The sequence below is a fragment of the Balaenoptera acutorostrata genome, chromosome 4 (genome assembly GCF_949987535.1).
Source record: "Balaenoptera acutorostrata chromosome 4, mBalAcu1.1, whole genome shotgun sequence".
Lineage (NCBI taxonomy): Eukaryota > Metazoa > Chordata > Mammalia > Artiodactyla > Balaenopteridae > Balaenoptera > Balaenoptera acutorostrata.
The window spans coordinates 41,500,064-41,528,028 of record NC_080067.1 but is presented as its reverse complement, the minus strand read 5'-3'; the positions used below and the strand labels follow the sequence as shown (position 1 = coordinate 41,528,028).

The window sequence follows — 27,965 nt, the reverse complement described above, 5'->3', positions numbered from 1 at the left end:
CCAGGCACTTCACACCCAGTGTCACTACTTGTCATAACCCCACACAATGGCTTGGTTATCCCCACTTTTCAAATCAAGAAACTGCCAGCACAGCTAGTAAAGAACAGAGACAGGATATGAACCCAGGCCTATCTAGTTTCTAAGCGCATACTCCTTGCATTTCCATATATTTCACAATTCACATGTACATATATTTTCTTCTTCTTTGTCTTCTTTTTTTTTTTTTTCTTTAAACAAGGCTTGAAAGTGATGGATGGATACCAGGATTGCAATTCAGGTCTGCCTGAGTCCCACTACCATTGCCACTACCCCACAGCCTTTTGACTTTTAAGAGATGGCTTGCTATAGAGGTACAACCTGCCTCCTTTACCCCCCACCTCCTTCAAGTAGCTGTGCCTATGATTAATGTGCCTCAAAGTCCCTTTGTTAGACAAAGTTCTCGGTGGATCCGGGGCTTGCAGAATCCCCCAGGTGCTTTTAAGTTCAGGAGATCTAAAGGGGTGCTGTTTTCCCCAACCTTCATGACAGAGGGCACAACAGTTCTGGTCTGCTGGAGCATTTTCACAAAGCCCTGACATTCCTCCAGAGCCTTCCTTCTCTGGTACATTTTTTTGAAAAGAGGCCCCTACTGCTTTAATCAGACTCTGATAGGTCTGTAACTCCTTAAAAAGCCATCACCATTCTAGAGGAATGGCAGGAAACACAGACTATAAGCTCCTTATTTTTAGCTGTTCCCTCTATCCCTCCTCTGCAAAGAGTGTAAGTCCTAACTCGCCAGTTTTCCCAGTATTGTTAGGGGTTGAAGTTGCCAACAGAGGTTTCTGGATTGAAGGAGGAAGGTAAGATTCTCCCAACCACTCTGCCCAAAATAGGTTTTAGGCTGTCACAGCCATACTGAAAACGTGGCACTGACTGACAATAGAAGAGACTGGTCCTTTTCCTTCTGCTAGCATTCCTGCCTAGAAATCAGTTTCACAAAATGAAAGCTTCAAATGTCTCCTTTCCTTTCTCAGCGGACTGGGGGGTCTATGATTTCCTTACATATGCTTGAAGATGAGCCTGTGTAAATAAATCCCATCTATCCTAAGACATTCAATCAGATTTTATGTATTTGGTTAAGCATCCATTCTTACCCATGGATGCTTACTTTCAATAAGCCAACATCTTAATTGGGCTAAAACATAAAAATGTATATAGACATCTGTCTGATGGAACTCTACACTCTGGTTGCCATGGGTTAAAAATACATATTCTAAGCACAGTTACAAATGTAGCTTTATTTTCCAAGAATGCTGAGTCTGTATTCAGCTCATGGGTATTCCAGTGACATACTGCGAGCTTCCCACACTGTAACCAGCCTTCTTTAGAGAGGCAAAGTCAAAGGCTATGGCACTTGTACTCAAGGGCCTCTGAAGAACAAATTTTCCTAATCCAAGGTCACCTTTTATCACTCTCCTTCCCTCCCCTGGCCATTCTGAAAGACGTTTCCTAACCTAACTTCAGTGATGAAGTAAAAATTAATTTTATCCTTTTTGGGGAGGAGTCAAAGAACTCCTCTCAGGCCTTCTCATGACCATGAGGTGATTGCACAGGACAGATGTCCTTCCAGCTGAAATGGACTTCCAAACCTCTAAATCTGATATTTGTGTGCTTATGCAGCCTTAGCTCAAGTATTCTAAGAATATGAAAGAATAAGATCCTTTTTATCAGCCCTATTAAAAATCAGCAAGCACATGGAAAAAAATTTTAACTATGAGGAATGTTAGCTAAACTTGATTGTGGTAGCCATTTTACAACATATACGTATATTAAGTCATTACGCTGTGCACTTTCAACTTATACAGTGTTTTATGTCAATTATATCTCAATAAAACTGGAAGGGGAAAAAAAGCAGGGAAACCCTCATTTAAAAAGAGCCAAGCTTGGGCTTCCCTGGTGGCGCAGTGGTTGAGAATCTGCCTGCCAATGCAGGGGACACGGGTTCGAGCCCTGGTCTGGGAAGATCCCACATGCCACGGAGCAGCTGGGCCTGTGAGCCACAATTACTAAGCCTGTGCGTCTGGAGCCTGTGCTCCGCAGCAAGAGAGGCCGCGATAATGAGAGGCCAAAGCACCGCGATGAAGAGTGGCCCCTGCTTGCCGCAACTAGAGAAAGCCCTCGCACAGAAACGAAGACCCAACACAGCTAAAAAAATAAAAAATAAAAAAATAAAAAAATAAAAAAATAAATAAAAAAACAACAAAAACAAACAAACAAACAAACAAAACAAAAAAAAAGAGCCAAGCTTGCCGTAACTCACGAACGAAGCCCTTGCCTCACCCTCCGCCTCCCTGCTCCAGCATTCCCAATTCTTAGGCGTCTCTGATTCCCTGATAATTGTGGCCTTTTTGACACCTGTGTTTTTCTTTGACCCTTTGTGTTTGCTAACACTTAAAAACAAAACTTTCTTCCTGGCTAAGATCACAGTCTCTCTAGAAATCTACTTCTGAAATCTGCTTTTTGTAATTAGTCTCCCTCCTCTTTCTGCCCTCTAGGCCAGCCCCAGACTCTAGGGCAGACAGGAACTGAAGGCTGCATTTACCCATTCCACCCTGGTGAACTTGCTGCTTCTCTGCTCTTTTCCTCTTGAAATGTCTGCACTATCTCTTTGGTTTGCTAAGCTCCTACTTTATACCTGATGATCACTGTTCCAGATAAGAAGACTAAACTAGGAAATTTTAAAAAGAAAAAGAGAGTGACTTTCTTTGTTCTCTTGTAAGCCTATGTTATAAATAGGAAGGCCATATCTGTGGCATTAATTCTACTACTGCTCATATTATTTTTACAGTTCATACTTTTACAAAACAAGCCTAAGTTTAAAAAAAGGTGGGGGGAAGAGGGTATTCCATAATTACATAGGATCGAAACAAATCAATTTTCACTATTCTGTAAAACTCCCCCAACAATGCAACACTTGAACGAGCATTCTTCCTCTCTCACAGAAGCTGCATCTCACTTGATTGGCTCAGCATGCCAAGCTGCCGGTCTCACTAATGAGTTCTACTGTCTCACTAGGAGGACAATATGTTCCTAACTACTGGACGCTGACACTATCTCCAGCTGTGCTAGTGAAATGGCATTTTTATTAGTTTCTAATAATAATTTTTAAAAAAAACCTACACTTGAACCAAGAAGAAAGCACATATTTACCTCAAGTCAATATATATATTTCTAAAATCTGCCTTATTAACAAATTGTTTTTGGGTACCCAGCATTTCAGGGATTTTTGTTTATATTTTGTTTTTAATGTTCCCTTTGCAATCTCAGAATTAGAATCATTAACACTCTGCCATAATGATCTGGGAAAAACACACTTTGGGCTTGGAATAAAAAACTACTAGTAAGAATATAAAAGAAGATTTTTACCTCAAAGATCAGCAAAAGAGACCAACCAATATTACCCTAGACCTCCCCAGTTCATAAAACCAAGTAAACCTAGTAGCATTTTAAAAATCAAGCTCTAAATATGGTGTATCTGACTAGAGTAGATCATGATTTCCCTAGAGATACTAGCTTTCAGACATGGCCTTGCTAATGGTAATGTGCCCCAGCTTTTGGGACCTATGGAGATGTGCCAGTGGGCTCTCTAGAGAGGCAAAAGAAAAATGGCACTTGGGAAAATGGAAGGAGAGCTCACCTATAATTCAGAAGGATGAGTTCAGTCTCGACCTAAAAGTATGACGGGTAATTTTAGTGCGTATTATAGGAAGATGGGGCTTACTGAGCAAATGAGAATGCAAATTATTTGAAAAGGTGAATTCTTCCCATGCAAATTCACTCAAGGAAGAAGAATAGAGAACACCACCTTGAGGGACTCTCTCTCTACTTGCCAAGACAGTTTACCTGGGCTGGGAAATAGTCCCATAACATAGAAGGGTATCTCAATCTTCCATGAAGGAGGCAAATGCAAACTCTGCCTTATTCCAGATACTGTATAAGTACTTTTAGCTGTGGAAAAATGTTAACTCTGCTTTTCAGTTCAAAAAATCCAATAGGATACGCACTCTTTTAGTGTTGGGTTAATTGCAGCTTATCTGAACTATATTTTTTGAAGAATTAAATCTAAAGAATAACTCAGAATTTTATATTCTAGAGGTAATAATCAAGTTAGTCTTTTACAGTCTTTTTCTCTTTGGCATTAAGTGTACATTTACATAAAATGGAAGCAAAGGTGAGACTTTCTGCTGGACACTTACTGTAAATATGGAAGCAGTATAAAACAGGAACGGAAGAGGGGTCTCCTTTTTATTTCTCTCCTGAAGAATGAGTTGTGAAGAATGTAGTGGTTGTTCCACATCATAAATCGGACCTCTTTCAAACCCCGAGAGTTGGCTTCTTCAATCAATCGAATAACAGACTATGGAGTAGAAAACAGAAGGTAAAGGAAAAAAAAAGCAAGTTAAAAAAGCAATAAATGGTAAATAGTCACTATAAATTATGAAAAATGTTAATGTAACTAAAGGTAAAAATAGTTAATTTTGCTGTTAACATCAGAAGTGTTTCAATAAAGTACAGAGAGTCAAATTACCTCCTGTTACACATAGGAATTTTATCTTCTTTAAAGATGCAGAATAGAAAAATGCTTCCTGTTCAGAACATGGATTTCCACCTTATGAAACATGTGAAGGATTAGTCTATTCTATTTTGAGGCTTTAAGAATGTCCTGGAGAATTTTTTTTTTATATTTCTTAAGGGAGTTTCAGAACAGGATTTAAGATGGTAGTATATACAGTTCAAATAAACCAATTAAGTTCCAAACCCAAGAAACCTCTCTGAGGAAAAACACAGGGACAGTCTAACTATTCTGAGGATACATTTTAAACAGCCTCTTATTCTCTTTGAAAGGTATTAGATCCTAGTGACTACTTAAGAGTCAGAAATTTTAACTCAATATTGTGTTTTACACTAATTAACATACTTGGTCATTTTCTTTTGCTATTGCCTTAAAAGAAAACCTAAGGTAGATAAGTCAATTCTCCCTTTTTGTAATACTGGAAATGAACTTAATCAAATTGAAGAAGTCAGATCTTTGGAATGTGAAATTAATCTTTAAGTCCATTTCAGGGCACTTATTAAATGTGACTCAGAATTCTCATTCACAGGCAAAATAAACCACCATCATTTTAAAACCTCGCTTTGTGATGGATGAGCTATTCTTACCATCTCAGACTGAGGATGCATGTGCACATGTGATAGAATTTTAAATGACTGATTTGCCTGACCAGAGTTCAGTAAACATCTTCAAGTACTTCTTCCAGGGGCTTAAGGGTAATTGTTTCCCCCTAGACTTCTAAAATGCTAATAGTGTAACACATGATCCAACCACCAGGAGCCAGATATAGCCAATAGTTACACCAGTGCTCATCTCATTAAAATTACTCCAAAGGCGGCACTGAGTCTGAGTACTTACCACATTAAATACTTGGCTCCTATAGTATAAGATACTGGGAAAAGCATTTTCTCTCTGATAATAGTGGTATTCTATTTATGGGTTCCAGATTAACGGAAAAAAATATACTTTCAGAAAAATCAAGAGAGAAAAGCGTTACTGATATCAACAAGACTCAATTTTACATCCATAAGCTCTTTGATCTGTGGTTCTGTCTAGTCATCGTTGAAAAGGAACAGTGAAAGACAAAAAAATTTAAACGCACTTTTGGGAAAAAGAACCTGTAAATACCTCAGGATACTCTCTCCATCCAAAGTGGTCCCTACAGAAGAATTTCCAGACTGTGTGGTAAATAGAGTTGACATTGCTAGAGGGTGGTGTGGACAGCCTTCGCAGTTGGTCAAATTCAGTTGTTTCATACACATTCATGGCATTCAAATCTGCCCAAAATTCTTGTCCTCTAAAAAGACCCAAGAAAAAAATGAACTGTTAATAAATAATGGAAATATCTAAACATCTCATGTGACATTACAAATATCTAGTATAGCATACTGTAGAATTTTCAAAGCTTGTCTTGTTTGGAGTAAAAGGACATCATTGCTGGTTTTTTCCCCATTTCGTATATGCCTCAAGACCAAAGCGTGCAAGCCATGGAGTAGGGATTGATTCTATCCCATAACATCACTGGCCTAAACCAATCAACACAGTCCCACCCTCCCTACCACAGTGGGATGAGCCAAACCTGGTCTCAACCAATCAGGGAGTCAGCTCTAGGATGAAGCTGACACAGAAAGCAGACAGAGAAACGAACTTCTCTTGAAGCTTGTCCTTTTTCAAGAGGCATCAGTTTTCCTAAGTCAACATAGGAATACACAATATTGTCTGATGAAAGACAGGAAAAATAAAATGACCCCAGATGAGGCAAGTACTGCTAATCTACCCAACATCAATATTGTCTAGAAAAAAAAGTTGACGAAACATGAGAAAAAATAGTTTGGATTATTATAAAGTTCAGCTATGAGAATAGTTTCGTCATTCTGTTATCTGGTCTGCTGCTGCTGAATAAGCACTTTACGTGTGTGTGTGTGTGTGTGTGTGTGTGTGTGTGTGTGTGTGTGTGTGTGTGTGTGTGTGTGTGTGTGTAGGTTCTGCTATATAAATCAGAATCACTTAAAAATTTAATTTATAAAGGGTGGTCTAAAAAACGTGTGTTCCTTTTTTAATGGAACTTCATCTAGTGTTTGAAACATCTAGTGTTTGAAACATCTGAGTGTTTGCCATTAATGGCAAAATGTTCATTTTATTTTTCTCTCTCTTCATGTATATTTCAAAATTTCCCTAAGAAAACATAAAATAATAACATCACAGATATAAGCAGAGTGACTAAGCTTCCAAATACATTCTTTCAACCACAGATTTCTAAATGACTGTCTATAACACACATCCAAATACTCCAGATCCAGTGGCACTCAAAACTGGCTCAGGTGAAATCCAGGTGTTTGGATAGATATTCCCAATAATTAACATATTTCCTTTCAGTAAATCAGGATTTTGAAAAAGGTATTAATTTTGATCTATGGGTTTTGTTGGTTAGTGTGACGCTCCAGACTGCTCTCGGAACATTTGTTTCAAGGACTGTTAATAGGTATTCTGTGCAAAAAGCATTCTGTGGTCAAAAGTTTGAAAAACTTGGTTACACAAAGTTAAACAATTTACGTACTGCAGCCACTCCTCGGTCCCTTTAATATGCTAAGGTAGATACTGAAGTACCATGATGAGGGCTAGAAGGCTAGAAGGTACTCTTCCTAAACCTATGACAGTGCTCTTACCCATGAAGACCTATTTAACATCTCTCACTAAACACCCCGGCAAATATGAGGGAAAGAAAATATTTCCCACCCTCCACCCCAATGTTCATAATTTGTGAATCAGGTTCTATTTGAAAAAAGAAAAAAAAAAACGTCATATACCAACTGACGGTGCCATGGAGCACATGACTTGTAAAACAGCAGTTATGTTCCTTTAACAATTCCTAAAAAGCTTCCAAAACCCCTAATTTCTTGCTTAATTTCAAGTTAGGATTAGGATGCCTAATTTCAACCTAACTAGTAGGATGTAGTCTTAAATGGAACATATAATTTTAAGTGTGAAATGGGAAGAAGACAATAAAATGTAGTTTACATCACATTTGAACACTACTTTGTTTAAAATTATTTATGGTCAAAAGGAATACGTAATCCAAAATTTTAAAAAACATTTCTGGGAAATTCTTCAAAAAAGAAAAACATTGAAAACTGGAACTCCTATACCTAAATTAAATTTCACATCGAGCTGCTTTAAACAATTTTTCCTTAACTTTAGGAGAATCTGATGTTATCACTGAGTGGAGAGATATTAACCTCTTTCTCCCTGTTAAGATCATGTCCAGTTTCTAAACAGATTTTCCTGTTTTAAGTTTATTTCCCAGTAACTGTTCCTAATTATGAGTTAACAAATCCTCAGTATTTTCTTTATGGAGTTCTTAGAAGAGCAGTCATTATGTTAATAACATACATTATAATATAAACAGCCAATGCTTTTTGCTATTAAAGTATCAGATTTTATTCTGGACATCTCTCTAGCAATTTCTGTTTACTCCTGTATTATTAAGACTTCATAGATAATGATTTGCATGAGAAAGACATCTAAAACTGCAGCTTTTGCTACATTCTCTGTGTACTTCAGTCCTTTGGGCATTATGAAATTTTTATAACAAATCCTAATTTACTACAATCAACTGTTCTGTGGATTGATGTTATCAAAGTACTGTTTTAGCGCTATTTGATTTTCAATATGCTTTAGTAGCCTTGACAAAGACAAAACAACAAATCTGAAAAACATTAAATTATCTTTTTATAAGATTAATTTTACCACCTGCTCTCCCTTAAACAGGGAATCCTTAAAAAATCCAGAGCCGGGACTTCCCTGGTGGTGCAGTGGTTAAGAATCCGCCTGCCCATGCAGGGGACGTGGGTTTGAGCCCTGGTCCGGGAAGATCCGACAGCCGCGGAACAACTAAGCCCGTGCACCACAAGTACTGAGCCTGCACTCTAGAGCCCGTGAGCCACAACTACTGAAGCCCATGTGCCACAACTACTGAAGCCTGTGCACCTAGAGCCCGTGCTCCGCAACAAGAGAAGCCACCGCAGTGAGAAGCCCGCGCACCACAAAGAAAAGTAGCCCCCGCTCGCCGCGACTAGAGAAAGCCTGTGTGCAGCAACAAAGACCCAATGCAGCCAAAAAAAAAAAAAAAAAAAATCCAAAGCCAAGAGTTTTTATTCTCCTCAATGTACATCAGTGTAAAATTCATGCAACACGAATGCCAAATGTTCAACATCTACCACTCTTATCAAGCCATTGTTTCATGTTACCAGAAAGCAGTTATGAGTCGTGTGTGTGGAAATGGTGATGGTGGGCTGTAAGGCAATACACAAATAATTAAGCAGATGTAGTCCCTGGCTTCCAGGGCTTCAAGAGGGAAATAACTAACAAAATCTAAAACCAAAGAAGCAGTACATTTGCCTATCTAAACTCATCGGTGGCAAGTACACTCTGGGAATGAGAGGACAAAGAATGAGAGGACAAAGAATAGAATGAGAGAACAAAGAATAGAATAATGCAGCATTATGGGAGAGGAGATGGCTACTCCTCCAGGAATGGATAAAGGTTAGGAAAAGTAAGAGGCTTTCCAGTATCAATCCAAGATAGCTTTCTGTAAGAGAAAGAATTTTAGGAATAGTTTAATAGGAAATAACTACCAGTAAGTGAAGGTTGTGTGGAAGAACAAGAAAAAAAGAGTTCTTCAAGCATTTTGCTTGAAGGGTAGGGACAGGGAAGGACAGGAACAGAGAGCTGGAAAAGGAAACCTAAACAAGGGTACATAAGAGATGAGAAAATGTGAACAGGGTATATAACAGACACTGTGAGAGATGTCGGGCCATGAGCTAAGGAGATAAGTCCAGGGTCTCAGAGCCTTAAATAAAGGTTGGAATTTAGAGTATTGAGCAGATTGTGATAAAAGGTCAAAGTAGTAAATACAGGATGTGTAAAAAACTGAGCAACAGAGACAGTGCTAGAGATGGGGGTGGAGGTGGGAAGGATAGGGTTTCGTAAAGGCAATATGCAATCATCCTGGCAGATGAGAACCCTATCTGACTTAATAGTAGCCTTACTGAGGGATGGCCAGAAAAGAGTGAGTATGGGAGAGAGCCACTGCGCAGAATTTAGATTTGGTTAAATATTCATGTGGCTACAATCAATCAATGTGGACTCACCCAAAATATAACCTTATCATGATGAATTAAAAAAAATATTGTGAACAGATTGCTGATTTTTGCTTTGATGGGAAGAATGAACATGAACTGCTGAAATATTAACAATTCTGTGTCCACATGCTTCACCAACAAACATACCACCACATATACCAATACAAGAATCCAGATACAAAACTAATTAAAAATTCTGAAAAGGACACCCATTCTCATAATTTAGATGCTTTCTAACAATGGTTTTTTTCCTACTTAACAAATACCTTGACACACCAACATTTCCAACATATATTATCAACACATAGAGCACCAACACCCACACTAAGTCAGAAAGTCTGCCCCACACACCATCATTTCTTCTACGTATATTTCAGATACTAAAAAGTAAAAAGGGCTTGCGATATAAATAATAGAGCTGTAATGAAAACCAAAACTATTAAAGAATAGTTGCTGAATGAAACAGAAATTAGTCAGGACATGATCTCTTCACTGGATAAATAGTTCTTGGGACTATGAATTTGGGAGCTCAGGAGAGTGTAGCCGTTTTAGGCAATTTCTCTATAAATTGTTTGAAACCAAGAAAGAAATGTGACAATTGAAAACAAAGAAAGGTAATCTTAAGTAGACACACTGATTAGGCACTGGACTACATGTTGGGATAAGAAGATGAAAAAGGCAAAATACCCAGAAGTCAGTGGGGAGAGAGAGAGACAAGCAAACCCTGTGGCACAGTGTGAAATGTGGCACAAAGGTGGTCTGGAACAATCCAGAGGCAGAGGGCCTAACTCTGCTGGGAAAGGGGTCACGCAAGGTGGTCAAGGAAGGTGTCCCAGAATGGATGAAACGGGAGCCAAGTTTGGCCAGCCACCAGGCAGACAATGAGAGGCAGGACACCACATGCAGAGTGACTGACATGTGTAGAAGCCAACCAAGCGAGGCACAAGAGACCCAGAGTGAGCAGCACATGCAGTTCACGTGGGAGGTCAGGGTGTATGTGTGTGTGAGTGGGATGATAAGAGATGAGACTGGACTGGATAGGCTGGCTGGGGCCAGATAACGAAGAGCTTTGTATGCTAGGTTAAGAAGTTAGGACTTGATTCTGTGCGCAGCAGGAATCACTGGTGGGTTTCAAAAAGGGTCAGACTTGCCTTTTATAAACGTCACTCCAACAGTAGTGGTATGGAGGACTGATTTGTTTATTTTTGGTAGAGGAAGGTGGGGGAAGGGTGGAGACAGGCCCTTATTTGCTAAATATTTATCAGCATGTTTATTATTAATATTTATTATTCTATGCTTAGCCACCTATAGCTATTAGAACTGCATATAAGGCAAATGATGGTAGAGAACTCAGGAGGTTAACAGTGGGGATGATTTGAGCGTATTTAAGAGTTAGACTCTAACTGCATAGAGGGGCTGAAGGGAGTAGAAAGGGTCCAGGATGTGTCCCATGTTTCTGATCTGGAAGACTGGATAATGGTGCCACTGAATGAAACAGGAGTCACGGGAGACAGAAAACATTTAAGTGGGAAGATGATGCAAATAAGATATAGAACTCAGACTTTAGCAAAGGTCAATTAAGTATAAAGTTTTCTGGACGCTACTCTGTACAGTTTTAACCAGGTGGGTTAGACTTCGGAACCTTGGCTTCCTGCCTATAAAAGTTAACTGGTTTCTACAAGGATAAACCTGTGACCTCAAACTAATCAACACCCACCCTAATCAGCTGGATTAATCAGACACAATTATTTATTACTATGATGTAAAGTGAAAATGTCTCCCCAAACTAAGGGTCATAATGATAGAAGGATAAAGATCAAATGCAATATGGAGACTATTTAGGCTCTTCTGCTACAGACTTGAGACAGGCATGACAGATGGGGTATGTTTGCTGCTGCTAAAGAAATTTCACAGGCGCACGAAATATTAGCTGGCTTTTGATACCTGGCTTTGATGTTTCCAGGAACTCATTTAGCAATGTTGGAATATCTGGCAGCTTATAGATCCCTTCAAATATGTTACAAGGTGATGAGAATCAAAGCCATGGCATATATAATACCAACATACTTTGTGACAGCAGTGTAGTTATTAAACTTCAGAGGACTATGTATTCTTTCTGCTTTAGAAGCATAGTAACTGTCATTTATTCTGTTACTAATTAAGACTTTTGCTAACACTGACTCGAATAAATAGCGCAAAGCTATTTGGGGAGATAATAAAAATTATCTATAAAATTATCTATCTTTGTATGTTGCCTATATACAAAGCAATATCTTTCAATATGTACCAGAGGTTAAAATTCTCTACTTAACTTCTACACTATGACATTGGGCCTTGGTAACAACTGGGTTTTCCCCTTTGTATCCAGAAGTAGTTGTAGACACAGACATACCTACAAATCAAAATTGGGAGTTGTTTTTTTTTTAAATTATTTTGCATATGGCCCTCAGTACTTATGAGCAGACTAAGAATCAAATGTTGACTCACAATTAAACCTGCCCACCTCTAAGGAGACCTGACCTATTCAAGGCAGCATTGCTGAGATTTAGATCACTCCGTAAAACAATTAACATTAAACCTGGTTCATGGATTTACCTCAAAAGATTTTTGGGTAGGTAAAAATATTCCTTACTTTAAGAGTCAATGAGTTTCTGGGGATCAACTTTCTTAGGGCAAACTTCTGGCTGTGTGTGCTGCTCTCTTGGTCCCTCCTAGGACATCTTCGAAGCAGGTGAATGAGAAGGCAGTAAGTTAATGAGTGGATGCTGTGTGGAACCACATTTATTTGTAAACCCCATGTTTGATTTACAAATTGTCAGACATATAATCTGTGGTATTAAAGTGATTCTAGAAGTGAACACAGTGAAATTAAAAACAAGAGGATAAGAAATAGGAGAAAAAAGGCAGCCAGGTAGGCTTCCTAAATGAAGGGATACTTGTTTTTAAGCTTTTATTATTCTATATTCTCCAAAAGCATGTGGGGAACTAAACAAATACGTATAACAGTTTATTCTCAAAAAACTCTGTACTAAGACACGGCCATCTGAGTACACCTGTTTCCTAAACCCCTAAATATATCACACATTGAAGTCCCCTCTACCCCATGCAACCACTTAAAGCAAATTACAATAGCCACCTGAGGAAGAGAACCTACTAAAACACTGTTACGTTGGGCTTTTTTTTTTTATTACAAAACTATAAGTTCAAAGCAAAGAATACAAAAGAACTTTTTAATACAATGTGGATAAGCCTAAAATCTTTCATAAATAAAAATTATGTTTATGAGATCAGAAGATCTCACTGCTATCTATTTATGGAGGCACGGGCTTAAATTTTGCACACTGAAGACATCAAAAATGTCATACAGCCTTAACTTTTATCCCAGTTCAGTCACATGTCCTGAGACTCCTAGAAGGTAACTTAAGTGAGACATACTTATCAACCATGGCCTGAAAAGGAAGTGAAACAACTTCTACAAGAACAGCTGGGATAGAAAGAACACAACAGATTAAAAAGAAATGTATCATGCCTTATACTACCTTAAATTATGCAGTTATTGATTTTTATGAAGATGAGCAAATATCCCCTTTAAGTGAAATATTTTTAAAACTGAGAGGTTTCTATCAAGAAAGGAGGTTACTTGTCTCAAAGTAGACAATAAAAAATGTCTGCTGTGTTCTCAGCTGATTAATTAAATTTTGTGTATATGAAATTTGACGTCTAAAGTGGTCTGAAATATATTTACTTATAAAACTTTTCTACATAATTATAAAATCAGTTGCATGCAAATGCTGAAATTTCTTAAAAATAATTGTTTTCAAATAACTTCAAACAATTTGGAACTCATTTACACATAAATGAAATACTAATTATAAATAATTACCATAAAATATATCCCCTAATAACCCCTAGTAAGATACAATCTATTAGCTTATTTCTGAATTGACTTTTAAAATTATAAACAAATCCTTTTTATCTAAAAATTTGCTTTGTCTTTCTCCCCAATTAGTACAGATAAACTAATTGATTAGTGACCAAATTAAAAATATACTCATTGAAGGCTTATCATGAGAACCCAGATATAAGTAAGAGGCTCTTAGCATGAGAGACTTAAATGTATACAAACTATATAAAGAATTTATCACTGTCTGAGAGTTTTTGAAGCAAATTTCCGAAAGAAAAATAAAGACTTCCTACAGAAAACATATTAAGAGAATTTTTTTTATTGTCTAGGTTTTGTAAACTATGACCACAAAACCTTTCAAAAGGGTCTTAAGTCAGTAACTTTTCCTAGGGGAGAGAGATTCTACAAAGCCAAGTTTCTCTTTCAATTTTATCAATTAGTTAAGACAGTCTAAATTAATTTTTAGTAACAAATTAATTGTATCAATAGAAGACTTTACACAAAGTTTCTGATGTGTGGCAGCATTTCTGACAAACCGAACATCAGAAGGCAACCAAGCAAAGTTCCTCCTGTTTCACATACTCTACCCCCCCCATTCAACGATGGAAGGCAAACCTGGTATTTCTCCTGTGCTTATTTTTATTCTCACAATGCCTGGAAATGAAAGAGTGAAGCCAGGTGACAGTCAGAAACCAAAGACCAACCGCAGCAGGAAATTACTTAAAGTATTTTGTGCCATTTGCCCTCCCTATGCCCAGATCAGCTGCAGGAGCTTTGAAGATCACAGGGTGCAGGCAAGATTCTGAAAGCACATGTACTACACTGCAAGCAAAGTTCACCCTGGGACCCCTACCCCTGCCATTCTTCCCTGACTATTCAGTGCTGGTAAAAACCTAGAGCAAAGAAAGTCACACAAACTCTATGGCTGTATGTCAAATGAGAGGGACAGTTTAAGAATCTCTTAATTCAAAAAAGGAAACAAAAAATTAATGTAATAAAGAGAAATTCCTGTAAATGTGGCTTAAACTAAACATTTTCCAATCATTATGAGAAGCGCTAAGTTTCAACATAAGACTATTCACAAATCCTTCCTTAAGCTCAGAAGCAATAGCACCAAAACAAAGGATATCTATTTGCATAAAGAATACAAATTTCCCGATCTCTTTCTCAGATAACTTAGTCACGAGGGATTCTAATACACTCCTTACACAACATTTTGTGGTACACATACTCGCAAATCACTGGTTTCTGTAGAATGTGAAAAGAAACACTTGATCTAGCATTCCCACTCTCATACATGCTTATCCTTTCATTGTGATGACCATGCAAAGGTTCTTTACTGGTCAAGTGGGTGTTACCAGTAAGTAAACAGCAATAGCAGAGAAAGATGGAGGAGACAGACACATTTTGCGGTGTGGTCACAGCAAATAGGAATGCTCAGTTAACTCCCTTCTATGCTTGTCTTAGCAACAGGGGCTGGACAGGTCAGCAAGGAAAATTGGAATTTTCATAATCAGAAGTTTATTAATATAAGCAACTTCTAAATTTTGAGTGCCTGATCACAGAATTAGTCATATTTATTTAGAACAAGACTGCAATACTATCTTTTGCACAAATCAAATATATATCAAACTACCAAGCTAAATAAGTGGAATTTATTTTTACGTAAAATCCTTTATTTTCAAAGATTTCAAAATGTATTTCAGAAACTATCCCTTGTAATTTAAAATCCCCCTATTAACAAGGAATTCATCTACATTAGAAATTTGAGGCTTTCAGTTAATGTGTTGGGGACTGGGCTGGATTATGTTTAACACTTACAGGGATTTTAAATAGAGGCGAGTCTGTGCAGTATGATCCCTGGTCCCTAGAAAGCACTGCCATAAATACAAAAATAATATTTGGTTTTGTTAAGGGAGTTCCTTCATATTTAAAAATGTGACTTGTTTGCTCCTAGAAATGAACTTTAATTAGAAATACTTTATTCTTTTGTACAGTTTCTGTTTACGGTGTTGCAAAGTACAGTTCACCTCAAGGGCTTAAGCTATTACCTAACGATTTCAAGCCCAGAATGAAACATAAAATGGCTCAATCCTCAGCACTCTGGTATCTTCCAAAGATACAAATATCATTCATATTCACTTCCTTTTAGCTTAAGACTCTCAGACTTATTTAAAAGAGAAACTCTACTGCTTTTACAAAGGGAGTTTCTTGCAAAACTTACCAGTGTCCAATTTGAACCAGCCTTACAGAAAGCTCTTCCAGGATAATCAAGAATCATCTTGTAACTCAAAAGTACTTAAGCTTTCCTTCCACAAAAAGGCAACTACAACTCACAAACAGGATACTGGTAATTATCAAAGGTTGATGACCTAGGTTAAGAGGATCTCAGGTCCTATTTTAAATGTGATCAAAATTATTACCATCAGACAAAGGATGCAGAATCTGGTGGTCTCAAATCAGAGGAGGAGATACAAGAGGCCACAGGAAAACAGTCACAATCTCAAATGGCTGGATTTTAGTAGAATTCCGTAAGTAGTCAAGGTTTGTAAGGGCTGCATACTGCTTTTCACCCTTTAGAAATAGCCCCCCAAACCCAATATGAAACTAAGGATCACTAAGATCAAAGATGCACCCAGATGGAATTTACGAATTTACCTTTGTTTTACGGTAGAATGCAAATCTAGAATCTAGAAATTCTAGTGTAACAATGGAAGTAGTTTTACAGGAACACAGTAATCGGTCCAAAGTTGCATTTTTTGCATGTTCACATATGCAGAATGAAGTTTTAAATGTTGAATGGAGTAATTATTTTTTTCTGTTTATTTACAATAAAAAGTAAAAGATTTAGAGTCAACGAGAAAATGTATAATGAATGTATCATGCAATTATTTTTAGGAACTGTGAGATAACCTTGTAAGTTATTTCCTCCAACTGTCTGATTTAAAAGTTACACATCTTTGCAAGCTTCATTTTCATTACCATGAATATATATCAGGAACAGACTGACCCCAACCTGAAGCCAGGTGACAGCTGCTTCAAAAAGTCTAATCTGCTTAGAAAGGGAATAAATGAATGATTGCTATTGATTCCCATGACAGCTCTACACAGACCCATTAACTTCCCTGGATTAGTATAGACAGAAGCCAATTAGTTTTATTTCATATGTAAATAGCATCATAAAGAGGTACAGAAAATAATTCACTGGATTGCTCTCTCCTAAAGCACAAGGCACATATTTTGAAAGTCACTTCAAACACAGTTCTTGCTTATGGAGCTCTTGCTTTCTCTTAGGCAGGAATTTTTTAAATAAATTCAAACTCATCCAGCTGTGTATATTCAAGAAATACCAGAAAGTCACAAGGCATAGTAAGTTTCAGCTGTTCTCCTCTCTCCAGTATTATCAATAACACATAATGAGTTAGTTCATACATCATCACAGCTGTGCAGGCCAGAGCTAACTCGGCTAATTTAACTATTCCAGTAGAGTTCAGTCAGGAGCTTGCTCTACTTTAGATAATCCACTCTGCAAGTCATACAGAAAAGAACAGCATATGCTCTTTATTATCACTAATACGCAATTCTCCTTGTCTTCTTTCACAGAGTTCCTGTGAAGTCTTCTAATGGTATTGTCCCTTGGACAGTTTTTAAAAAAACAAAAACAAACTTCTAAGAGCCACCAGCAATCAAAATCACTCAAAACTAATTAGCTAAGGCTATGACAACACTCTAGGCTTAAGCTATAAAATTTAAACTCCTTTTTTATCAATAAGCTTTAATTCTAAAGAGGAGAAAAGAACACTGTCTTCTGAGAAAAATTAACCATGGAGTCAGTTTGCAACTTTCTTCTTCATCCTCCCCCCTTTGCAGGAAATTCAGAATTAGAAATAATCACTGGTCATATTTTCACTGTAGGTGAAATTACCTACAAAATAAGGTCAGCACAGCGCCTCTTCCTTATGGGCGATAATAACTAGAAGACTATCCTGGCACACTTTAAAATGAATGTAATGTGAAAACCAATGGTGATCGCAGTTGCTGAAGGGAGATTTGCACATCCTCCACAATTTCAATTATCCACAACAGTATTCCACACAGTTACTGAGACCCTTTTAAAACTGCTTAGTCCTGCCATTTAATATCATTTTCTACTAAGGATGAGTGCCTAAACTGTCAGAGACTATGTTTTCTTAATGGAAAACACAACATTCGATGTTGTTTTCTTAACTGCTTATCTGGAATTTGGAAATTCTCCAAAGCCCATCCCGTGTGCAAAAGCCTTAGCATCTAAATATGGGGAGTTCATACATACAACTAGTTTCCAGTTGATTTTGCAGATGTACAAAAGGAATGAGAAAGCAAAGTGGAATGGTATAATTTGGGGTGAAGGCAAAATTGGAAAAGAGTAATTAATTTCATTATAATGAACCAAGCAGGCACTTTTATTATTAAAATCCTGTTTTTACACGTGTTTTTAGTATCTAAGCATCTTGACTAAAGGGTTGGAAGGCACCTGTGAACTTATCTAGCTCAACTTTCCTTCCATTCACTCTTGAGAATAAAATGAACACTGCACATCTAATTTGGATTAAGTTAGATGTTAAATCCATTTGCAAAAACCAAAGAATTTTATCTACACAGTTTGAAACTATGAACTTTTGTCTCTGCTAGAGACTCAGAACTATGAACTTTCCCCAAGTTCCACACAATGAACTATTATGGGTATAGTATATAATAATGATTTACCAAGTCATATAAACTGCTGAAAACAAGTGGGATAAACAACTGCCATTCATTATTCCTGAATCCAAAGACTGGTTCGACTTGGGCATATACACAGCTGAACACACACTTCCTGGTTATGTGCAATCTGCACAGATAGACCAGCTTTACAGGCCTGACCACAGAGATTAATAGCTTTAGCCAAATAATGTGGTAACCATGTGAACCTGGGCTGCTCCAGCTTGTTTGTGAATCTCTCAGCAAGGCTCAACATGCCGTTATCTGCATCTTGTTGCCAGGAAACACAACATCGCTTTGGAATACAAGGAAAACCAGGTTGCAATGACTACAGGTCAACTTCCCAAAAGCCTAATTTTTGACATTTAGCTATCTACAATCTTATAACCTTTCTTACTGTAGTCCACAGAGAACTTCACTTTACTAGTAATTAACTGTTAATACTTTTTGCCATTTTTATCAGGGCAGGACCACTTATAATAATTCACTCATACTTCTCTCAAGTGTCAAATAAACATGAATTTACTTCCTTAAAACTGATCTGGAAATCAAGCACTCACTGCAACTACTTTATAACTGATCCAACAATGAATGCGTATGGGCTTTTATCTATGTCTATTCTTCAGCAAAGAAATTTTACCAAAGGATAAAATACTCAGTGTGCTGCTATCCTAAGAGTTCCTGGATTTTCTGGGAATCAAAATACCTGTCTTGCCTTGCTCAAGGTAACAGAACGTAATGTGTTGGACAATAATCCTGCTAGTTTCTTCCTGAGCAATTCAAACAGATAGAAACTTAATGTACCAAGATGCTGAAGTGCTTAGCAGACTGGAAATTTGCTTTATAAGAGTGATGTGGGAGGCCACTCTTCTGCACAGTTTTGCAATCTAGAGATGGAAGGATTAGAGTGGCTTTGAAAGTATATAAAATTAATTACCCTTGACATACCAATAAGAATTGCTAGCTCATGGGCAACAGAGATTTTGGACAATACCTTATTAAAAAGATTTTTAAGACAAAATGGAAAACATTTTTCTCTCTTCCAATGCTGGCTAAAAAAAATAAGTCAGAAGTACTTAGCTTTGTTACAGGATCTGAGAATTTTGCTACCCAAGAAAGACAGAATCTTGAATGCATTACATTATCAAGAGAATGCATTTATGATCAGGAAAACGACATTTTTGATATAAGCTTTACTTTTATCCGAAGAGGTCTTCTACATAATAACGCCTTTAAACTTGGGCTTTATATTGTTTCTCATCTTGTTCCATATGTCCCTTTTGAAACACAAGATGCAGAATTCCAGTCTCATGGCAATTAAGTTGCTAAAAAGACACATAGATCTGTGTACTATACAACTGAAATATTCAAAGAAAACCACCTAGCTAATACTAAATGGGAGCAAGAGAAGTTAAACGAAGACCAGGTTACTGTAATGCCAACAACGCTCTGGCACTGCTAGAACACGGAAGGTTAACATCAAAACTAATAGAATTAGACAACGTGAAAATGGTTCACTGCCACCATTTGCCTTCTAACTCTCCAGACACTTGGGTAGTGTAACCTGACTTATCTGTGAACAAAGATGACTCTCCACAAAGTTTTTCTCCTGAACTTCTGGGTTAGGATAGTCAGCCTACTATTTTAAGTCCCTTTATACTACAGGAGAAACAACTTAGGAATATAAAGATCAATACTTATTATACAGCCATTTTTGCACTAGCAACTTTACATGTGGCAAGTATTATTTTCTCCACTTTCAAGTTCATTAAAGAAGAACTGAGATGTGGAAATTTCAGTTCCCTATCAGTGAATAATGCTTGGACATCCATAAAAGAACCAAATTATTTATATACATGTCTTGCCTACAAAAACATGAGAATAACTTTTTTTTATGTAAATGACAAACAAACATGTCCATTAACATAAATTTTCCCTTCACTCATTGTTAAAAGACTCTTTCAGGTTTAAAAAAATACCCTGAGTCGTGGAACAATTTATTTTATCTGTAAGATAAATAGAATAATAAAATTAATGGTAAAAAGCTTTAAGGAAACTAAAAAAGAGATTTAACATGTTTGGGCATGATTCAGAAGTTTGGGAGGTACTTCGGAATCATTCACAGAAAAATTGTTTGGACCATTCAAAATGTAAAGAGGACCACAAAAATCTCCAAATAATACAATTTTCCTTTAAAAAATAGGAACTACTCAATATACAAAACTTTAAAATTAGATAAATTAGGCATTCGTAATTTATAAGATTCTCCATGGATTTTCTTTCAAAAGTAAGCTCTCCTGTGTGATTAAAATAGTATTTGATTCACAACACTCAATGTATATGCAACTTCTCAGTCACACACATATTGCACAGAGTGACATTTGAATTGTTCAAATCATAAAACCTTCATTGTCTGGTTAGATAAATAGCCTGCATTCAACTGCCATGAAAAATCAGAATAGCATACAGCCAAAAGAATAACAGTAGACAAAAAAAATAAAACCTGTTAGGTTACTACTGAAAGAAACCACCCTACTAAAGCCTCTTTACCTTCTCTATAGGATTTAACAATAGCTTTAAAGTAGTTATAAATACATACCCGTACTTCATTCTCATTCTATCATTCTCTGGGTTACAGTAAAATCTTTCCAAGTGCTCCTGGGAATCATTGGATACACTCTGCCACTTCTGAGTAGTTGTCCTCTTGATCTGCCAATGATACGGCAAGACCGTGTGGTGCTTCAAACAATCCCTGCCATAAATACAAGTGCCTTGCAAAAAGTCCATGCAAATTTCAATTCCGTTCTCTTGGTGAGTGTGGTACTGTAGCTGGTTCACCAGCTCAAACACAAGGTCAAGAGAGGCCTCTTCACTTTTGTCCTGAAAGAGCTCCGTACTCAACTTATCACTGGTATCCAAAATGTACTGGATTGTAAAACTGTTGTCTTGGAAAACCCCTGGAACGTAATCCATGACTTTGTCTATGCAGTCAGGACTAGCAGGAACATCACTTGAAACTGGGTGCAAAAGGTCAGCCTGGAAGTGCCCTGCTGTAGAATCTGCCACCGTCCCACTGATGGTTTCTGGTGGAAAGCTATGATCCTGGATTGGAACCACTTGTTCAGGATCATCAGGGGTAGGATGGGCTTCTGGTATCTGGCCCCCAACATTTGTTCCATCAGGAATCAGGACAGACATATTGTCTTCTGCTGGTGGACACGATGGATTGATTTCCAAAGGTTTTTTCACCATAGGTTCATGTAAGCTGCTCCCTTCTGCATTCTGATTTCTAGATCTAAAAACCCCATCAAGTGAGCCAGATTCTAACAAAGTATTTAATATTGGTCTCAAAGACCTCAGGGTTCCGGCTCCCAATCTCTTCTGATCCTTTTTCTTAAAACAAGTCTTCAATGGAGTGATCTTCTCAGAGAGTCTCATTTGGCATGAAAAGTCATCAGGAGGAGAGGGAGGCTGCACTACACAGTCTGGCTCAGGTTCGGTGGTTTCCATTTCCATGATGTGGATTAGCTCCAATTGCTCCTCAGTGTAAAAAATCCTACCAGGAAAGGAAAGAAGATCATTTACAAGCTGACAACAACCGAATCCTATACATTCATCAACGTGTTTTGTTCTAGTCTCTAAGTCCCTGAAATCATTCCTCTTATACTGTATTTCACCTTTACAGGTCAGTTTTAAATTTTACTGAGAAATCAAGGCTCCAAAGAAGCCAAGGTTATTCAAAAGCCCACAACAGATAAAGGTGAAAGAGAGATAGTATCTTCCAATAGGCTCTTGACATTTATTTGTGGACTTAATATATGATTTGTAATTCTGCTGGGGTATGAATTTTTACAGTAAGTCTAGGATGGGGTGGAGGGTGAGGGGTAGAAATAAGTGCATCTAATGACAGTGGGGAAACCAAATCTCTACTGCTTTGTGGTTCTCTTCACAGTTGTTTATGTATTGCCTATCTCATGAGGTGACAAAAACTATTTCTTTGTTAAAAAAAAAAAAAGTTTGTCAAACGTAGGAAAAACTGCAAAGTTATTTGCAGTTTTTAATTAATTAATTGTGAGTGAATTTGGGGTGTGAGGATATACTCAGGAAACAGGGGCTCTCAATCGAAATATTATATGGGAGAAAGCCTACTGAAGCATTTCTAGATTCAGAAAGTTCCAATATATTCCCCAAGGATGTTAAGGGTCTACTTTTGCAATCCCCAAACATTACCACTACTTCAGGAAGAATATCAGGGCTTGTTAGTAACAGAAGCTACATCAGCAACAACCACTGCACACTGTTTTAGAAACCAAACACAACTTCCTAATACAGAAAGGCGCCTCCTTGTCTTCAGAAAAGTTACATATATGCATTTTTTCAAAAAGACAAATGAAGGCATAGAAAAATAACAAAGAAAAAAAAAAACATTTCAGATCCCTAATGAACTACTCAGTGACTAAAAAAGTGCTTTCTTCAAAGAATCAGACCCCTTGAAAGAAACTGGAACTTAAAGTAAAAAGCAAAGAAAACTTTGTAAAATGATGAATGGTGTCTCCTCCACAATCTAGCATTCATTAACTAATTCTGAAAATATTTACTGAGCATTGTGCCAGGTGGTAAAGGGGTGGTGATGAGCAATTAATCTTCTCCCTTGTCCAACAGACTGAAAGAAATCTTTGATGCAAGGGCTCATGACTTCATCAAGTATGCATCCCAGGTACCCAGTACAGTGCCTGGCACAATGCACATAGTGGGTGCTCCACAATAATTTTTTGCTGAATTACTGAAGAAAAAAGCACCTATTAAATGCCTAGTTCTGTGAGGCTTTATGGGTCAACAAATAAAATTGAGTACCCAGAAAAATGAATATTAAAGAACTAATTAGAGAGATTCATAAATGTACATGTGTAAAAAGTGCATAATGATCAAACTCAAAAAAATTAAAAACACAGTATATAGCAAGGTTTTAAGGCACACAGTAAGTACAAAAGAAAAGGTAGAAAAAGGAGAGTTCAGTGTGAGCTGGCATTGTTAGGGAAAGCTTCATGAAGGAGGGACTTGACATAAGACATAAATCAACTGGAAAGCAGCCAAACCAGGCGTTATTATTCATCATTTGGTGCTCTTGCCTCAAGGCACAATTGGCACAGATTGTGGTATTCCCTCTTCACCACACCAAACCGGCCTGTGCCTTCCCCCACGCACGCACGCACACACACACACACAGCACTCCTATCACACCCAATCAAGGCAAAACAGACGAAACCCAGTTCATTTATATGGGTGCATACACACACGCCACAACTTTTCCTATTTTTGCCCTCTGTCAACCTCAGAAATAAAACCGAGAAAGGGGCAGAGAACTGGAGGAGTGGCTGGAGTGGGGAAGTCACTAGAATCTAGTTCCTCAATTAGTTTGCATAACAGAAAAATAAAGATTGGAAGGACACTTCCTCCAGTCCCCGCTGTAGGCGACCTACCGCTCCACCCTTCACCTCGTGATGCCCCCGGTTCTCGGGCACTCCCGACCCCTCGCACCATCCGGGGAAACTGCCCGCTCCAAACTCAGCACTCCGGCCGGGCGTAGCGCAACGCTCGGGTTCGAGCGACGCCTCCTACCGGCCGCGGCAGTTTGCTCAGCTCGGCTCCCCTCCCCCCCCACCCCGGGCCGCACCAACTCCGCGCAGCGCGGCCCATCCCGTGTGTTCCCGAGCATCCTGCCCCCGCCTGCCCTCACACCCCCGGGCCAGCCTCCTCCCACCCAACGAGAGACTCCCGCCCTGGCTGCCCTCCCTTCCAGAAGCCACTCGCGGCGCCTTCCACAGTTAATTTCTTTCTGTCCTCAACCGACGTTCCCGCGAAGATCGTCCTGCGAGTCTCGAAGGCTCGACCCAAGAAGAGCCGGGGAAACGCGGCGGGCGCTTCTCGGGCCGGCGGGGAGGAAGGCGACGACTTCAAAGTTAAACTGAAAACAGCTTTCAAACTTCTGGGCTGCAGCCGGAACGCGGGTCCGCCGGAAGGCTCCTCTCAGCGGCCGTGCCCTCCCCCTCGATCTGCGCCCCAGAGCGCGCAGGGTCTGCCCAGCGGGGGCAACCGCACAGACGCACCCCCGAGTCTCCCCGACCCAGTGGGAATGGGGAGACGCCGGCGCCCCAGACTAAACCCTTCAGCGAATTACTCCAATTTATACACCTGCCAGAGGCCCGAAGTGACTAAGAAGTGTAAACCAATACCGTCCTGATACTGACGGGATCCGAGTGAATTCAGTACAAAAAGGCAGTCTAAATATCACTCACCCCAGATCCGTGAGCGCCGGCAGCGAGGCCGGCGACCCCTTCCGCGCCCGCCTTCCCAGAGAGGGTCCCTCAACGGCCCCTCAGAGCCCACCCGGAGCCCTTTACCTGAACGGGCAGCCTGAGAGAACGGACCACAGGAGCCGAGTCGCGGAGCCGCCGGCTTACAGTGCTCGCGCCGGGTGGGGGGAGGGGGGGTGTGTGGGGATGGGCGTGGGGGACGGACTCGGGCGTCTAGGGGTCGCAGGCCGGAGACGCGGCGAGCGGCGCTCGGGCCATTCCGCCGCCGGGAGCGCAGAAATCCGCGACTGCACTCCCGACCCGGCTCGCTCGCCTGTCACCTCGAGCTCTGCTTTAAAGTGGCTTCCGGTCGCCTCCTCTCGGCAGCCCCGTCGCGGAGGCGGAGCCTGAGAGGCAGGGGGGTGGGGTGGGGTGAGGGGACCGGGAGCTCAGTGGGTGACGGGAAGGCGGCCCGCCCCGCGTGCGCATGCGCATGCGCGCTCACTCGCGGGGAGGCGCGCGAGGTGTGCGTGCAGCGGCCCCGTGCTCCCTGGAGGGGGCGTGTCCTTTCGCCGCCAGCTGGGTCCCGGAGGGTCTGCGTCCGCAAGCGCCTGGGATCGCGTGGCTGTGAGAAGGGGAGGTTCGCGCCGTGCGGCGGGCTCCACCTACCTGCAGACAGATGGAGGGTCACTTTGTTCGGAGGAAACTCAGGCACCCGAGGGAGGAGAGGGAGGATGTGAAACGGAACAACCCGTTTCTGTGCGGTTGGCTTTGTTTATTTGCCTCCTCACCAGAGGCCTCCTACCCCTGACGCCACCGACCCCGAGAGGAGGCGATCAGCTGCTATGGCCGCTGCGGCCAGACGGGGTCGCCCGCCCCGTTCCGCACAGGCAGGCCCTGCGGCGCACCACGGCCTGCGCTTGCCCGACCTGGTTGCAGGCATTCCTGTTTCACGGGAAACATTCTCACCACTGCAGAAGGGAAACCTAGCTTTGGGTTTTGACGGTAGAAGCACGTATATGTGTTTTAAAGGCCACAAACACGGTAGTGACTTGTTTATTCATTCAACAAATTTGTCGAGTGCCTACTGCATGCCGGGTGAGCTGGAGGCTTAGACTACAGCCCTGATCAGCCAAGACACCTTGCCTGTCCTCATGGAGCTTTCGGGGCACCATGTACTCACCTCTAAAATATACACCGCCTGTGAATTTGCCATATTTTCTGGATTGTAAAATGCCCTGGATGGTGAGTCTGTTGAATAGTTTTTCAGCGGTGGAGGAAGAAACGCTACGTTAAATTCATATAATCGCCATATATGTGTGTGTGTCGGGGGGAAGAGGCCCTGGTCAAAATCAAAGAAAATTAATCACGACTGTATCCCCAACAGCTGGCAGCAAAAGGAACACAGCTCACAAAGAGATACTCTCTTCATGTGGCCTGAAATCTAAAGTGACTTAATTCTGTAACTTGGAGCCATTCTGGGTTGAAAGAGTCAGCTATTACCTTACCAAACATGGAAGCCTGTAAAAAATAAGAGCTGGTAGTAATAAATATTAGGGTTCCAAGCCTTTCTTAAACTGTTCTAAACCAAACTGAGTGACACATCAGCAAAGAATAGATTAAGGGTAGTATCCTCCCCCAGCAGGCTTATTACAAATGGCATCAGGGCAGGTTCCTTGATGCCATTTAAACTAAGGTGAGAATGATATGGACAGAATTCAGAGACTACTAAGTAAAAGTCAAGAATTTCCAGGCTTTACAAATTGTATTGAGACAAAATCTTGATGTGTGCCTACTCACATATGGAATTTCCTAGAAGCAAGTATCTGAGTTTAAATCTACCATTTTACTGTTTGCTTCTATTTGTTTCATCTGTTCTGTGTTCTTTTCTTTCCTTTCATGCCTTCTTTTGAAGTATTTTAAATTCTGTTCTCTCTCAACAATTAGGTTATTTGTTATACATTCTTTATTCTTTTAGTAGTGTTTTAGTTCTTTATTGCTGTGAACAAATGACCCCAAAACTTATGACTTAAAACAACAACTCTTGTTTGTTTATGATTCTGGATTCTCTGGCTCAGGAATTCAGTCAGGGCGTAGTGCAGGTGGCTCATCTCTGCTCCATGATATCTGAAGTCTCAGTTGGGGTGTCTCAGATGGCTGAGGCCTGGCTCAACTAGGGCCATATGTCTTGGGCCTCTGTTCTGGCCTTTGGCTGAATTCCCTGGTTTTTCTCTACAAGGCTTCTTCATGTGGTTAACTTGGGCTTCCTCACAGCATGGACCCCTCTCGGGGTTCCAAGAGGGAGCATTCCAAGAAGACAAGCCTCAGCATGCAAGCCTTTGCTTACATCATGCTTAATAATGTGTTATTGGCCAAAGCAAGTCACACTACCAGGCTCAAAGTCTATGTGGGAGGGGACTGCTTGAGGCCATGAATATTGGGAGATGCTTAGACTAAGAGAAGATCACCTTAATCCCCAATCAAGGATTAATAATTAAAAGTTACTCCCAGGATGTAGCTCTTTGGAATCCAACTTATTTTTCACCCTCCACTCTCCAGTTACTTCCCTTGAGGCGATAGAGAACTCTAGCTAGTTCTCAACCTCTCCATTACTGCTTTCAGAGTGTCAATTGGCCCAAACGGAAAAATGACACCAGATTCTGGACTCACCACTCTTGGATCTAGACTTCTCAGACTGCTAAAATTTTACTGCTCCAGAAAATGTATCTTCCACATTGTCTGCCTCAGATGTGATCCCTGGAACATAATGGAGTAGTAAGATCCTCCTAAAGAACAGAACCAGGAATTGACTGATTAAGCAAGGGCATGGAATCTTTGCTCTTTCCAACAGGATTTGAGATGTTCTGTGGGCCAGTGACCACTGTGTGTTTCCATCTTCGCCTTTCTGAATAGGAGTTTTACCAACATCATGTACCTTGTCTATCCATCATTACTTAATAGGAGTATTGAGGCAGATAACTTTTTTAAATTGGTGCCGGTGCATGAGGATCCACACTCTTACTGGGGAGTACTCCACATCATTGGGACTCTGAATCTTGGACTCTAAGCTCATTGCAGAGACTTTGGGATTTTTTTCTTTCTTTAAGGGAGGGGATGAGTATTCCTTATATGAGAAGAAGGGAAAGACATTGCTTGTTACCTCTTTCTTATTAGAAAGATCCTGACACTTTTTTTTTGAGGAGAAGGGCTAGCAATGTGCCTAGCTGCAAATGCTTTTCCCTAGATCCCGTACACTTTTGGGTGGCCATGGGATATAGTTCTAGACACACGGTGAA

The 27,965-nt window shown here is 39.8% G+C and overlaps 1 protein-coding gene across 3 annotated transcripts in view; it reads right to left on the bottom strand.

Moving 5' to 3' along the window:
- The window catches only part of TIPARP (TCDD inducible poly(ADP-ribose) polymerase), a 116,673-nt gene that overhangs the window by 4,443 nt on the left and 84,265 nt on the right, over positions 1–27,965 (bottom strand). The window contains exons 1-4 of one of the 3 annotated variants that reach the window (XM_007164822.3): positions 24,778–25,042; positions 20,976–21,932; positions 5,720–5,888; positions 4,236–4,396 (exon numbers count right to left, since the gene is read on the bottom strand). In XM_007164822.3, coding sequence (XP_007164884.1) covers positions 4,236–4,396; positions 5,720–5,888; positions 20,976–21,892 — 1,247 coding nt within the window. In that variant the 5' untranslated portion in view covers positions 21,893–21,932; positions 24,778–25,042. Of the gene's footprint in view, positions 1–4,235; positions 4,397–5,719; positions 5,889–20,975; positions 21,933–24,777; positions 25,043–27,965 lie in introns of those variants that run through there. The other 2 variants (XM_007164819.2, XM_057545427.1) reach the window with 2 other exon arrangements.